The sequence below is a fragment of the Phoenix dactylifera genome, chromosome 11 (genome assembly GCF_051530095.1).
Source record: "Phoenix dactylifera cultivar Ajwa chromosome 11, Ajwa_hap1_PhDact_Kaust_v1.1, whole genome shotgun sequence".
Classification (NCBI taxonomy): Eukaryota; Viridiplantae; Streptophyta; class Magnoliopsida; order Arecales; family Arecaceae; genus Phoenix; species Phoenix dactylifera.
Window position 1 is genome coordinate 5319914 of NC_143200.1, and position 16781 is coordinate 5336694.

At 38.1% G+C, this 16781-nt stretch overlaps 1 protein-coding gene across 1 annotated transcript; it reads right to left on the reverse strand.

Annotated features, from left to right (window-relative positions):
- Positions 1-1537: 1537 nt before the first annotated feature.
- LOC103707806 (trihelix transcription factor ASR3-like) lies at positions 1538-9030 on the reverse strand. The gene is made up of 3 exons (XM_008792466.5): positions 8216-9030; positions 7996-8037; positions 1538-2142 (listed from the first exon to the last, which is right to left on the reverse strand). The coding sequence occupies exons 1-3, from the start codon at positions 8865-8867 to the stop codon at positions 1868-1870; spliced, it is 969 nt and encodes a 322-aa protein (XP_008790688.3). The 5' UTR covers positions 8868-9030; the 3' UTR covers positions 1538-1867.
- Positions 9031-16781: the final 7751 nt, after the last annotated feature.

Consider the following 16781-nt stretch of genomic DNA (forward strand, 5'->3'; position numbering starts at 1 on the left):
CAATAGTCAGCAAATGGATCTTTCTGGTTTGGTTAAAATTATAAATGGAACAATTTTAGTTTAGAATGATACCCTTTTGTAGCCCAACTAGCTATCCCTTGCTGCTAATTCATGTAAGCAAATGATTATAATAAAAATAAACATGGAGAAATTATTAGGAATAGGGAAATTTCAGAAGGTAATTGTGCAAGCAGGAGGCTGATTTGGGTTATAGAATAATAATAAAAAAAAAGCAACACCATCCAGTAACAACATAATGTGAAACAAAATTGTATTACCACTTAGTTTGTCTCAGACCAATTTGCACATTTGTGAGTGAAGGATGAGCCTAGCTAAAATTAGCATAATCAAGAAAACACAGTGATCTTCAGGATGTATGCACAACAACTGTATCCAAGCATGAGTTATCTAAAGTGATCATAATCCAGACATCCCTAAGGCTCCCCAAGACTTTCTGATGGTTAAGTAGTATAAATATTTTCAGCTTCTTTTTGTCATGGCATGACAAATTTTCTATATTCTGGAAAAATGATATACAAGAAGGAAAACTCCAAAGCACCTGACTTCGATCATGAGTTCCAGTTATTCTGGATGTTACAAAATTTATGATTTGAATGTGAAGTACTAGATTCGAAGAGATGTAACTATCTTGGTGAAAACAAAATAGTATTTGGGACATGACTGAGTTTTTATTGTTTTTACTTTTTTATCATGGATCTTTTCTGGAGCTAGATAAAATTGTCCTCATTAGGTCCTTTACAATTTTAAAGGCCTGGGGACAAGACACTCTTCTGCAAGAAACAAGCTACAATTCCAGCTCCAAAAAAATGACGGAAAGCCAAAAGCACTCAGAAATTAAATATTCTTTGGTCATCTTCGAAGAAATTAATGCCATCTTGCCTCAAGTTTGTGTCTCAATAAGATAATCCGACTTCCTGGAGCCATTGAGCAACAGGATTTGCTCAGGAGACATGTTCGTCACTATGTTCTTCTTTTAATACTAGTTAAGTTTATGCACAATTCCCTCATGCAGCCAAAAGCCTTGAATTATTTAAAGTTCACCTTCGATAATCTATTAGTAAGCCAAATATCATGATTCAACAGTTTCACAACCACTCGTGCTGACACAGAAGTAAATGAGCAAGGCTGAGCCAAAGCAAGAAAAAATGAAATCCAAAAGGATGCCAAAGATGATTTTTACAACTTGAATATGTTGAGGAACCTGTAAGATTTTAGTAGAGTCTAGCACTTGGGTGATTAAATGAAGGGACTTCCTCTTCAATAGTTTTCCGCCTCCATTTAGCACTTTTGGGTTCTCACTGCAAGTCCATGTAGCTTAAAAGAGCTTAAAGACCTAGAAGAAAGAGCTGTGGAAAGAGGCCCAGCTGCAGGGGGGGTAAACTCTCCAAGAAGCAGAAGTTGGCCCCTAAGAATAGACTCCCAACCCCCTCCAAAAAAAAAGAATCTTGTGCAAAATAAACCACAAATTTTTTTTTAAAAAAAAGAAAACACAAATTAATGAACTTACTGCAGAATATTAACACAAAAAAATCCTTTATTAACAAATTAAAAAAGTTTCCAATCTCTGAACAAATCCCAGCTTACATAATATTCTATGTAAGCAAAACTTATTCACCACCAATCCCTAGTACTACCAAGACTATGCAATCAAAAATCAATTGATAAAAATGGGGTGCTGTCAAACTCTATTCTCTCCCTATAAACTGCTATCTGCTTAGTTACTTTGTGATTATAAGATCGAAAAATCATTGCTATCAAGCCTTTCAAAATTTATATTGAGTTATGGCTTCATCTATCCATACACTATCTTCTAGTCACTTCCTTGCGTCCTCATTATTGAGTCTGTCTATAGTTTATCTGCGATTCTTCCAAGGGCGTCCCCGAGTTTGTTAAGAACACTAAGCACTCTATTAGCTTGGTCCTTCCTTTGGTCTCTATCCAATTGACAGTTGACGTTTTGAGCTTCGAGTTGGGCTGTCAGCATCTTGCTGTTTCTCTCCAACAGTTCAATCAGTTGTTTGGTGTCTCCTGCTCCTTCCTGTGATGTCTGCTTCCGTTTCTGTCCTCTAGGTGACGAACCCTTCTCTTTGTTATCATTTGACTGCTTATTGTTCACCATTTCTGCAGAACTAAAACTAGTCATGCACCCACAAGAGGTAACGAACTGACACTGCTCTGGAATGGGCAACTCAATATTATCATCAGCATATCCATACAACTTGTTAGGGCCAATAGAAGTTCCCATACAGTTAATTACAAACTCATTATGTAGGTTATGCTCCGCACTAATGGATAAAGTTGGAGTATAGAGTAAAAAAGATAACAAACAATTTTTAAATGAAATGAAAAATAAAAAAGAAATACCAGATTGCATTAAGAGAAGGGCATTTAATATTCCGTAAATGACTTTGCATCGATTCACTGAAAAAACTTTGCAAGGACCGCTAGAGCATGATCATAGGATGGGAATGACTTTTCATCAAGACATAAAGAATCTTTACACATCTTCGTGATATATGCATATTAACTTCTGATTCTGTAGCCACATATTGCATATAAAGGGCAGGGGAAGTCTTTTATAAATAAGTCGTTAAAGTTACAGGTGACATGCTGTCGATTGCATTTGCTAAGACTCTTTAGGACTATAGACAACAGTGCTCATAATAAAAACATTGATGTCAGAGTATTCAATCAGCATATCATGCATCTAGTGCAGTGCTTTGACCCCCAGACATTCATACACTTACATAGTAACAATGAAAGAAAGTGGATTGCAAATAAATTAGACCATTACTTATCTACCTGATAGAGTGCATCACTCTTACTGCAAAAATCATTTAAATAAGCTTTGTTGTATTAGTAGCTGTGTTTTTATGGATGGTGCAAGGAAGGAGACAAAGCAAGTAATCATTCAAATCCATGCAACTCTGAGGGAGAAAAGGGGGGCATGCAAGAATGTAGTGATCATTGATGATTTGTGGAACTGACTGCAATAGTCCACAAATATAATAAACACACCTATAACTCTTCTTTGGTTTTATTAAATAAATCTCCAGCCAGTCATATGTTGGAATCATGTACGCTCTCAAAGCTATTTATATGTAATTGTTGTAACATCAATTTAACAAAATTATGGATTTTTTTCATATATAGTCATGAACAGTACTGGGTATCCATCACTCAGACCTAAGAGAAAAAAAGAGTCCACAAGTGCTAATTCATTATGGAGCATCCAATTAATTAGTGCACCATGGGGAGGATCAGATGTTATTATGCTCATGGAAATTGTTCACAGCTGCAGGTGAATTGGTAGTGCACCTATGTGGCTGTCATGATGTATGGTTACTACATGATGTTTCTCAACCACCAGTGTGTGTCTCTGCATTGACACTGTGTGTTGCACATTGAACTAGACAGCAGGCACCTTTGGAAACCACTAGGGTGTGACTCCACATTGACACGGCGTGTTTCACTTATGGGCCAAACCCATATCAATTATGTTACACTTAGTATGCTTGATAGTGAGATAATTGGTTTACTAGATTCACGTGCGAGTAATACACTTCATTTTTAGGCTATCTAGAACTATTGACACTTTTAGATACTAGAGATGGTAGGACACGACACGACACGAAACAACACATCTGGAAACTTCATGTCTTGTTAACATCAGCAAAAAGTGTTTGATACTTGATACATTTTTTTAGCACCATGCATGGAACTCTTAGTTTGCCCTTAAGTTGTTCTAAACAGTTCAAATAACTCTTAAATTTTTTAATTTTTTTTGGGACACTTCAAACCAGTTCTGGCAAACCACGCCGAACTGGCCGGTTCGAGGTGTATCGAATTGGCCAGTTCGAGGTATACCGAACCAGACCAATCAGTTACCGGCATCGTTTGAGGCGTCGAATCGAGATATAAGCCTTTCCTCGATTATGGGTTGGAACCAGCTACTTTGCATCTCCTTTCTAGCTCTCCCGCCACTGCAAAGCCTTGCGAAGCTTCCTCTTCCGACCTCACTCTCTCCAGGTAAGTTCTCTCTCCCTCTCTCTTTCTCTCTCTCTCTCTCTTGGTCCCTGTCAATGGCTCAAAGCTCCTTGTAGCAGTCCCAATCACCCTCTCTCTCCCCATTGATGCTTCCCTTCTCTCAAATCTCCCTCTCCTCCCTCCTCACTCCCCTCTCCCTCTCCCTCCCTCTCTTTCTCCCTCACTCCCTTTCTCTCCGTTTTTCGGTACGCTTCTACACAATACGATGCGGACATGTACTGTATTGAACCGGTCACCGTCCAGTACGAGCCTCAATAACAGTCTAGTAGATCTTGCTTCAAGTAAAGTGTCCTTATATGTCTGTATAAACTTATCAAGATTATATAGATGCTTTAAATAAAATATCATTATATTTTAAATATAAATATATTAGACATCAAACAAGTACCTCAAAACATCAAGTCTAGCAAATAAATTCATTTTTTTGTTAAATAGTATCTATAATTTTAAGTTTCTTTTATTTTGAATAAGCATTAAAGACAAACACAGATGTATATGTAGCCATGTTCCTGTGACTAGATTTTTGGAGGCTGTCATGTTGAACACTTGAGGATACTTTGACGCTTGGCACCCATGCCAAGTGTCTAGGTAACATTGGCGAATAAGGGTTAGAAAATCCAACATAGGAACTATCATATGGCACATGTCCATATTGTGGCAAAGATATGTTCAGACACAAGAGATACGAGGCTCGTCTATATGAATTGATTTACAAAACTATTATATTTAATAATTATTTATTTTATAAACAACTTCACGCAAATGATTTTATTAAATTTGTCTTTAATATGACCCAAGATTCTAATGGACCATGACATCATACCAGTTCAACGTTGGACAATGTATCTAATTTTGAAAAATGGCCATGTGAGGACATAGAATTGATGGAAGATTGAATTGCTACAAATGGTTGTGCATGAATAAGGAGACTGTTGGTTTAATCTTAGTTCACCAGATATCCAGTAATGCATAGTGGGCACTAGGCACTGCAACCCCATACTAGACAACATTGTTATTGTGTGACTAAGACAAACCTATAGGTTTGGTTTTGATGAGCAGGAAGATGAGCTGAGTTAACCTGGTAACACATCAGACCTAGTCCATCCTTATCTCCTCGCAAGTTGAATTTGATTTCAATTTATTTCTCTGTCCGTCAGAATATTTCACTTGCCTTATTGCAAACAAGAAAGTTTCCTAAATTAATTAAGCTAACCACCTGAGGTAACCCAAATCCCATAAGAAGTTTAAAATTAAATAAGGGCGAGGTCATACACTTTGTGTTTGTGTGGACTGCCCCCTCTTCCTATCCAGTACACACAAGGAGAAAGAGAGAGGGTGTGAAGTGGTGTTTCCCCCTTCACTCTTCTCAAGTGCGCATGAAAAAGAGGGAGAGTAGGAGTCAGTTATACTCCTCCTACTATGTGGGCGACTAATGATTGTGGGACGTTGGGATTATTATGTGGATTTTGAGAGCTCCTTCTCATACTGGAAAATTAAGATACTAAGAAAAAAGTGAGAAGAGGAGAGAAAGAAAGGACAAAGAACCAAGAAGATAGCTCTTCAACTCTCTAGCCTCAAGAATATGAGGATTTAGAAAATTTTAATAATCAAACATCATAAGCCTGAAATATATTTAATATGTAACATAAAATCTAAAAGAAACAATAAATAAGACAATATTAACCAATATGCTACCTAAAAAAGATATCTAAAATCATCAAAGATTAATCATAAACTTTATCAACTTCTTAACACCAATCAGCCCCTAATAGATCACAATTTGACCAAATAGCCTAAATTAGCAATCACAGATCTTGAGGCTATCTTCCCAATAAGCATAAAAGAAAAGAGTATAATATCAGTAGAATCCAATATCTCTGTTATGAATTAACTTTTTAAATCTTGCTAGTTTATTCTATCTGTAAAGATTATCAGTGTATAAATTTGGTAATCCTTAAGTGTCTCTTGATTTCTAATGACAAAGTTTTCAGTTGTATTTGATTTTGTTCTCTTTTCCATCTTGCTTTCCAATATTGAACATATCCCCAACCAGACCCATAAAGTTCCAGCTCTTTGATTACTATGATGACGCAGCTGCTCTGTATGTGGAGAATAAAATAACAGACTTTCTTCCCAAAATTAGCATGGCCCTATTCAGTTATCTTCATCATCAAAGTTATTGTACAAATTTCTAATTAACTACCTGAGTACCTACATATTTCTGTCAACTGGGTCAGTTAAAACACCGACCTCTTTGTGGTGTTTTCACTTAGCATCTTACCGGTCAGTGTCTTTGGGTTCTACTAGGATTCATTTGCTTAATGAGTTGATGGTTCTCCATCTTTTTACGATTAAAAAAAAAATAAATATAGATAAATTTTAGCATCTTTGCTATGTTATGTCCTTCTGGTGTTATTAGATACCGATTGTGGGCCACAATTGTTATCCTTTAGTGTTTTATAAGAATAAAACCTCTCATCATTTTATAAAGTATTAAGGCCAAGCATGTTAGGACATACTTCTCTGACTCCATTATAATTTCAAAATGCCATTTTGATCTTATCAAAATCTACAATTGTAGCAAACTGTGCAATAGCCAAGTGTTAGCGTCCCTCTATTTGGAGGAAGTTCTAGTTTCAAACCTCTGGAGGTGTTCTCCAAGTGTTTGACCAGGGTAATTTCTCCCACCATCTCTTTGAAATGATTGGTGGTGCCCTGTCATTATTCTCAAAACATTTGGAACTCAAAGCAACTGCTAAATGATTTCTGTATTCATCTGTAGGATCGAGGTAAAGATTGAGAATCCAATCATATCAAATTGTGAAAACCATGCATTGGTTACTGTTTGATCATTGAATTGTTAACTCAGGTAAACTTTCGTCTATTCAACAAAACTAATTCTACACAGGAAATCACTCCTCAAATACGGAAATAATTATCTTGATTTTGAAGAATCATTAACTGGGCAAAAAAGAAAAGAACAGTAGAACGGAGCAACATGATAAAAGTGATTTATAAACACTCAAGAAACACATATAATAAGCATCACTTAGACATGTATAGTTATAGGAATATAAAATTGGATGGATGCCTATAATGTAACAATTCATTTGAAACAAAAGAATACCAGTTCAAGAACCATCTTGATAGAAACAAGATATAATTTTCTGCCTTCCATCATATATAAGTCGAACATAACCTTGATCTTGTAAGGATTTTCAGAAGTTCTGAAACCAATTCCCCAGGTATTTCTGTAGTCATCCTTAAAAATGAAGCTTTAAACTGTGAAGATCCACCTTATAAGTCTACAGAAATTACGGAAAGACTATGATTTTAACATCGATTTGTTAGCTAAATCTGCACCAGACAACAATCCAGTGTCTTGCTATCTACTGAAGAACCACTAAAAAAAATGAAAACAAATCAGAGATGAAGCAACCGACACAAAGCTATTAACCACCCAAATTTCCTTAGGTCCTTCACCAATCACACTTAACAGCACCACCGTCAACCCCAAGCTGGCAGTGGAAAGAATGATGGTGAATTTGGACTCACAAACCAGCATCAAGAATTTAGAAGGATTCTTGATTGTCGCATTTATGATTTGCTAGAATATGGTATGTGCAATGCATGTGATAGAATACTGCAAGAGAAATATGGTGAAGAGTTGCATAACAAAGACATGAAGAGCTTCACATACAATGGAGTTTCAGACATACAGTAGAATAGGCAAACAGATTAAACAGCGAGTAAGATGAAACTTCCGAGTATGAAACAAAGAAGAGAACTTTTTTTCCGAGCAGTGATATGAAGCAAGCTATGATTACTTACAGTTACAAACACCCAAGAAATAATCCATTAGTTGCATGATGTTTTCAATAAACTAATATTTCTAATCTAATGACTCAATCAAGAACAAGAGAGTACCTGGATCAGAAGACTCTTGCGGAAATGGTTCATACTTCCTCTCTGCATCCAAAACCAAAGCATTCGATTCGGAATCAACAAGAAAACCAAAATACCCCACAAATCACCAAAACAAAAACTCAAACTTTCATCCATAAGCCAAATAGCCGTTTCAATTCAAAGCATCCATTTTCTTGGGCACTCCAAGATCAAATTTTTCGTCTAATCCAACTCAAATTACCTGAAATGGGCACCACCACCATCGCTTGTGGCCTCTCATCCTCCTCTGACGGCTCCTCCTCCTGCTCGAAATCGGAGGACAGTCCATCATCCGCCGCCGTCCGGCCACTGTCGAAGATGGCCTCCTCCTCGTCGTCCTCCTCGTCCGCCGCCGGTGCCTTCTTCCCCTCATCCTCCTCCTCCTCCTCCTCCTCCGCAGCCGCCGCCACCTCCCCTTCCGCCTTTACCTCCGCCCCCCCGTCGAGGATCTCGTACACCCCCCGGTCGAAGAACCCCGGCAGCCCCCGCTGCCGCCGGCGGTCATTCCTCATCGCCCAGAAGGACTCCCCCTTCGCCGCCCCCGGCCCCTTCTCCCAAGCCCGTATCTTCCTGAAATCGCACGCCAGGTTGCTCCACCGCTTCCGGCACTGCATCGCCCCCCGATCCACCCCGTGACGAAGGCAGTACGACGCCACCGCCACCCACTTCGGCTCCGCCATCGCCGCCGCCCTCCCGGCCCGGCGCCTGCCCCGCCCCTCCACCACCCGCTTCCCCTGTATCAACACCAGGATCTCGTGCCGCGTCCACCGCGGCAGGCGATGCGGCCGGGCGGCGCTGCCTCCGCCGCTTTCCTCCCGGCCTTTGCCGACGGCCATGCTGACGGCGCTTGCCATGCTGAATGTCGGAGATGGCAGTCGCACGTGACAACCTGACGGCGACTTAACGGAAATGTGGCCTCCCCCTTCTAAAATATCAGCCCTTAGCAAGGGAAAGGTACGAAGGAAGAAAAGAAAGGGAGGATGATACGGAGAAAAAAAAATGGAAAGCCCAAAAAGAGGGTGGTCCTCGTATTAAGGACACTAATCTTACCTTTAAGCCTTCAACTTTATCCTTATATGGGTTACCAATACAAGGAATTGTTTTAATAATTATATATTTCTACACCATAAGGTGATCAAATGGCCTTTGGAATGCATTGATTAGGATCCAATACGTAAAGAGTTTCTAAATCTACATTTGCTTTTGAATAAGGAAACTAGAGAGATATCGCTTTCCCTGTTTGAATTGATAATAAGGCACCAATATGACCCTCCTATGGCGATAGAGGTCATGTTTGAATTGCTTGCCTTAGAAATTCTTATGTAGATTATGTATTTATCTTCCTTGTTGTTCTTGCAAAATCATCCTATTTGCTCGTAATGATGTCATGATTAGCTTTACAAGAGAGAAATTGGTGTGATACAAAGGACACTTGCCAAATGGGGATATGTACCAAAGATAAAGCAGATAATTAATTGGTATTCACATAAAAATCTCTATGTAGGCCTTTGAAATTAAAGAACTACCTGCTTGTTTTTTAAGATTATAATTTTCTAGCTCATGTATTAGATGTCAACTCAAAATTGTCTTTATCCAATACTTGGACCAGCATATAAAAAATATGATGTTGGATAGAAAATAGAATCAAGGAGAAAGTGGAGGAAAATCCTAAGATTTAATAGTGATATAATTGTCTTGTCACAAAAAACAATAAAACTTCAAACTAACATGTCATTCCCTAGTTGATGGCCACAGGTAGGTAGCACATCTAAGACATTCAGTCTAAGTTTTGAAACATATTACCCAATCTATGAGTTCGAAGAACATCATCAAATCAATATTGTTATAAGAGATATATATATAATGTTTTCATAAATTGAGATTTATTGATTTATGGCAAAAATAGAAGATAAAAAGTAAAAATAAATAATTAAGGCTAATCTATGAACGAGAAAGATCATAGCTAAGAAGAGATAACCAAGTTAAAACCCTCAAAACGATGAATTTAAAGTGCTCAATTGGCGTAAGTTTGCCCTGTCATGCAGCACATTGCATATATTTTTCTTTCTCTAAAGAGCAGGGATGATTCCAAAAACTTAAGGTATATGTTAACTAACCAATTGATTCCAAAAACTTGAGATATTAAGAAAGGAATTAAGTATATATTGAACCTTGGCAGGGGATCCTATGGTCGATTGCCTTGAGAACTCTTTCTTAAAATTAAATAGATAGATAACCAGTAGGTGCAATAAAAATAAAATACATCCAAGTGTGACCTCATTTGCAAAATCTTTTTGCATCTAGAGGTGGGCAACGGGCCGTGCCGGGCCGGCCCGGCCCAGGCCCCCCGGGCCCAAAGACTAAACGGGCCGTGCCTGGCACGGCCCGTCCAGCACGGAAGGCCCGCCCGGCCCGGCCCCAGGCCCCTCTATTGGTGGGCCGGGCCGGGCACGGCACGTCACGGGCCGTGCCAGGCACGGCCCGTAACGGGCGCAAACGGGCCGTGCCAGGCACGGCCCGCAACGTCTCCAAACGGGCCGTGCCTGGCACGGCCCGTAACGACTCCAGACGGGCCGTGCCAGGCACGGCCCGTCTGGAGAGGGGGGAGGAAAATAGCCGTTTCCAACAGCTATTTTCGTGAAAATGACCCTTTTACCCCTCCCAACAGTCCAATAACGGCTGAATTGAGGGGTATTTTGGGAAAAAAAAAATTTGGGGCTTCTATAAATAGCCCATTCCTCCCTCATTCTCACCACACCAAACCTCTCATTCTCTCCTTCTCTACTGCTATTATTTCTCTCTTCTAAAGTGCTCTTCTAGCAATTTAATTTTTAGTTTGTTCAAGTGCTACACAAGAGGAGGTTCCTGTTGAGAAGAGAAGGTCGCTTCTGTTGAGAGCACAAGAGGAAGCTCGGAATCTCGGCTCTGCCTTTGCCCTCCGACCCTCTACTCAATTCCTCCTTGCGGTTAGTTTTTATTTTTTGAATTAATCATAGATATGTCATCTTTTGAGGAAAGTCAGTTTGGCATTCCTGTTTCTGAGGGAGAAGAAACTAATCCCCAACCCCCTGTTCCTAGTTCCTCTAGAACTGGTGAACCGAGTGAAGGTCAAACCTCTTCTCGTAAGAGGACTAGTACTGTATGGAATGAATTTGATAGAGTTATGGTTGAGGGAGTCTGGAAAGCTAAATGTAAAAAATGTGCCAAACTTTATAGTTGTAGTAGTAGTGGGGGAACAGGGCATTTAAAAAGACATCAAGAGAGTCATAGGATGCATGATTCTCATGCTCAAACTCAAAGTACCCTTAATATACAAGGGGGATTACTTGTAGGTAATTTTGCATATAATCATGAAAATCAAAGAAAAGCACTTGTAAAATGGATAGTTAAGGATGAATTACCTTTTAGTTTATGTGAATCTTTTAATTTTGAAGAATATGTTCAATTAAACCTACAACCTGCTTACAAAAGAACTAGTAGGCGTACATTTAGAAGAGTAGCTATGACCAATTTTTTAGCAATGAAACAAAATTTAATTGAAACACTTTCTACTTTAAATGTAAAAATTTCATTAACTTCTGATATTTGGTCAGCATCTGTAGGTAGTAATTGTTTTATTGCCATTACTGCTCATTATATTGATAATGATTGGCAATTAAATAAACGTATTCTTGCTTTTCGTGCTTTTGATTTTCCACATTCTGGGCAACAAATTTCAAATATAATTTATCAAACTGCATGTTCATATAATATTAATGATAAAATTATGTCTATTACTTTTGATAATGCATCTAATAATAATTCTGCTGTTGTATTATTAAAAGACTCATTGCATCCCATATTAGATGGAAATTTACTGCATATTAGATATGCATGTCATATCTTAAATCTTTCTGTTCAAGCTGGCATGGGCATGATTCAAGATGTGATTTCAAAAATTAGAAATGCAGTTTCTTTTATTCATGCTTCTAGATCAAGACTTCAAGAATTTAAGGAATTATACATAAATCATGGTAAACGTTTTAAAAAATTTAAACTTGATGTAATTACTCGTTGGAACTCCACATATAGCATGATACATGATGCATACCCATATAAAAATTTATTAAGTGCATATATTAATGATCGTGGATTAGGATTTACATTGACTGAAACTGATTGGAATAAAGGAAAAATTTTGGAAGATTTTATGCTTAGTTTTTATAATGCTACCAATGTTCTTTCTGGTATTTATTACCCTACTTCATATTCATTTTTACAACAAGCATATATAATTAGTCAAAAATTTGCAGAACATAGATATGATGATGTTTTAATGCCTATTATTGACCTAATGGAATCTAAATGGAATGAGTATTGGGACAGGATATGTCCTATGCATAACTTAGCTGCTGTATTTGATCCTAGAGTTAAATTAAATGGCGTGCTAATTTTACTTGATGCATACTCTGAAAATATGAATCAAGATGCTGAATCTGCTAAAGATGAGGTAAAAAAACTTCTTTATGATATTTATGCTATATATGATGAAAAAATTCATGGATCTAGAACACAAATACAAACCTCTATTTCTCCTTCTAGTAGTTCTCGTTCGTCATCTATTTTTTCATTCATTGCACAGAGAAGACACACACATGCTTCAAGTTCCTCTTCATCTTCTTCATCTTTAAGTAGTGAACTAGAATTTTATTTACGAAATGATCTTCATTCTGCATATGATGAAAATCAAATAGAGAATCTAGATGTATTATCTTGGTGGAAGAGTGTTAGAAATCAATATCCTGTTATGTCTGCAATTGCACGCGATATTTTAGCTGTGCCGATGTCCACGGTAGCATCGGAATCCGCTTTTAGTGCAGGTCGGCGTGTTCTTGACGAAAAGAGAAGTAGGATGACGGGCGAAACGGTGGAGATGCTTCTCTGCTTCAAGGATTGGCTGGATGCTGAGGCAAGACTTCAAGATAAAGGTGGACATAATACAACATCCTCTGATGATGATGATACAAACACTACTGAAGACTGAAGACTGAAGACTGAAGACTGATTCACTGAATCACTGATGATTAGTAAGATTTCTTAATTTTTTATAATTGTATATTTTTATTGTATTCTGGAGGTCAGACCAAGGTCCAAACCTCGGCCCTTTCTTAGTTTCTTATTGTATTCTAGAGGTCAGACCAAGGTCCAAACCTCCCTTCATGTACCATTTTGATTTAAATTAATAAACTGGTAGGGGTCTATGCCAAACCCCCCACCATTAAGGTGGCTTTATATTCATAAATCATAAATTCTTAGTGTTCAATATTTATTAATTTATTAAAAAAATTTATGAAGCATTAATTTTTATCGGGCCGAGCCGGGCCCAGGCCCGGACCGTGCCAGGCCCGCGTGCCAGCCCGGCCCAGGCCCTTATGGGCCGTGCCGTGCTGGCCCGCGGGCCGTGCCGTGCTTGGCCCGCGGGCCTAGACCGGGCCGTGCCGGCCCAGGCCCGAAGCGGGCCGTGCCAGGCACGGCCCGCTGGCCAGGACCCTCTAGCCCAGCACGGCCCTCTCAAAGGGGCCGTGCCAGGCACGGCCCGGCACTGTAGCTGGCGGGCCGTGCCAGGCACGGCCCGCTTCGTGCCGTGCCGTGCCGGGCCGTGGGCGAGGTATCATAAGCTATAAATAGATACGAATTTACACTTTGCAGTATTAATCGTATCATGAGCTATAAATAGATAGATAGATAATTAGTTGGTATAATAAAAATAAAATATATCCAAATTCAACCTCGCTTGCGAAATCTTATTGCATCCTTAATTCTTGCAGAATTCATTGTATCATTAGTTTCTAATTACTAAAATGGACTCTGCATAAACCCCACCCTCGAGTCCAATACACAATAGTAATTCGCGAGAGAAGAATATAATTAAATTCTAAAGTTTTCAATCTTTTGGAAAAGAAAACATACAACAAAGCATCAATATTTCTGGCATTCAAAATTCTCACAAGCTTACTTTTGTTTTTCTCTTTTATATTTTACTTTTGAAGGTAAAAGACCAGATTATCTTGGTGCTCATTTGACTATCATCTAATAAAGCGGTTGGTCGGTCGAATTAGCTTTAATGTTCATGAAAGCTTGACTTGGATAAAACAGTAGCACAAAGTCGGGCTTTGGTTACCTATGCTACGCCGGGGGGCTAACGATCTCTTCAGCCGCTGTGCCGTGTCCTTTGGCCAAAACCAGGGTCCGTAGCCGAAAAGAATTCCCCTCCCTCACGAGACCACGGCTAGAACCCTTTACCTATTATTTTTTGCACTTTCTTCTCTCTCTCTCTCACTCTCTCTTCCTAGTTTGTCTTGGTCTCACCGCTCACAAGATTTTTTTTAAAAAAATAAATCTAGGCTTAGATTCTCTCCATATATGCTATATTTCCTTCTTTGACTAGAAATTTTATAAATCTAAAAATATTTTTTGTTAAAATTATTTTTTATCACTAATACACATGAAGCTATCATCAGACCTGAAAATCAGAATATAACACGCCATACTATTGAGGGGATAGCCCACAGTAACATGAAGCCAATAATATATAAATTCACCTCAAATAAAAATATAACAAAATGATCCAAATCCATCGTCTATTAAATGAATAGATAAGTGCGAGTCCAGAGCGGCTAAATTCAAATTTAAATACCAAAACATATAACCTCAAAATTTTAAAAGTCATCAGCTATAAATTTTCGGCCAAGGGTTGGCAGCTCTACAACACGTCTCTTTCTTGTGCCGAGCTCAGAGTTGCATAGGAGGGTATTACCTACGTGGGGTGGAGATTGGGGGCAAATCACATCCTCCTTGAGGGTGATTCGGCCACGGTGATTGAGTGGATCCGAGGTCAAGATCGTGGCGCTAGTTCTAGGCCGCTGCTCTAGAACATCCGCAAACTCTTAGATGAGTGTAGTTCATCACGGGCTTTACACATCTACAGGGAGGCGAACAACACAGCTGATTGTGTGGTTTCCTTCGAGGCCCACCATTCTGAGGGCTTTGCCTGAGCAGACCCCATGTTGGTGCCTTTTCCCTGAATTGTCTCATCCTTTCTTATTTTGTTGGCTACCCTCACTCCCGTCGGGTGTGAGCCCCCATTGTACCAAAAAAAAAACAAATCAACTATAAATTTCATAGTCAATTAAAGAACTAAAATTTTGCTACAAAATCGTCAAGCTTGCTAGTGCGAACTCTAACCTTAAATCGTTCTTCAATCCTAGTAATCATATTCATCGAAAAAAAAAGATATGAGCTACACAATTAGGTAAGCAAACTTTATACTACCTTACCGAATCAAGTATAAGTTCTTACATTCATCAATAAATCATGTATAGAAAATAACTACCATTAGAAAATAGAATATTTCATAATAACAATATATTCATAAAACAATCATGCTCTTGCACATGCATAAATCATGTAGATTACATAAATATGGTTTTCAGTACATAGACATAATCATAAATCATGCTAACTTTATAAATTCATAAATCATTTGTTATTTTTCCAAAACATAATTCTTAATAATTTTCTCAGACTAAATGCTAAGGTTACCTTATACCCGTGATAGGGTTGTAATCAATATCATGCTAACAACTATAACCCACTGGCGGGACTATGTGCCAAGCTACTATAACCTGCTAGCAGGGGTCGTATGCCAAGCTACTATAACCCGATGGCGAGGGCTATATACCAAGCAACTATAACCTGTCAGCGAGGGTCGTACGCCAAGCAACTATATCCCACTGGCAAGGGCCATATTCCATGCTACTATAGCCTACTAGCGAGGGCCATACATAGCTATCTAAGAGCCCATAGTCATATTTTTCTTAAAGTCATATTTCCTTAAATCATAATGTCTTAAATCATACATGAATAAATTCCTAAAAGCCTATAAAGAGTTTGTAGTTTATAATGAAACCTTTAACTGTAAAATAATTATAAAATTATTCTATTTAAAACAAAAATATAATTTTTCATAATTTTTAACAAATTCATGGAACCAATCTTTTATAACAAATTATGATTTTCATAATGTCATATACTCGATCCTTAATTTTACTAAAATATAATACATCAATATTTAATATTATTTTTGTATTTTTATATAAATCATAAGTATGGAAAATATATGAAAATTTGAAAACTAACAAAGAGTAAGAGTAAGATTAGATGATGGCAATAAACACCCCCGCTAAACTTATTTAGAGATATTAAGAGTAAGATTAATTTCTATTTGATAACTTTAATAGTATTAAAATAATAAGACAAAGGGGAAGGTTGATCAGATGACGACAATCGATATCTCCGGGTGGGTCAGGTCTAGGCGACTTGATTAATGAATCATGAATTACGAAATTGATCAAGACTAAGCTGGTTCGATAGAATTCATCAATAGTAGGTCGTAGAGACATTCAACAGAAATGGGTAATCAATCCAACAAGCTGCTCAGGCACCAGGGTGATTTAGGGTAGCAAATTTCTACATAATGTTGGTATCTTGAAATTTTCTTATCTTTTCCGAATGATAAGGAGGAAAAAATGTTGGATTAAAAGAAAATGCTATGTTGGAGTTTTATCAATAATTTACTTGTGTAGGTAAGGATATGGTATTTTCGAAGTCTTTATGCAAAGTATGTGGATTGGGAAGGATTGGTCGATGAAATATGAATTGGAGACTGAATCTTGATATACTTTGGAATAATTAATTTTTATTACTACAAGATGTATTTGCTACTGTGG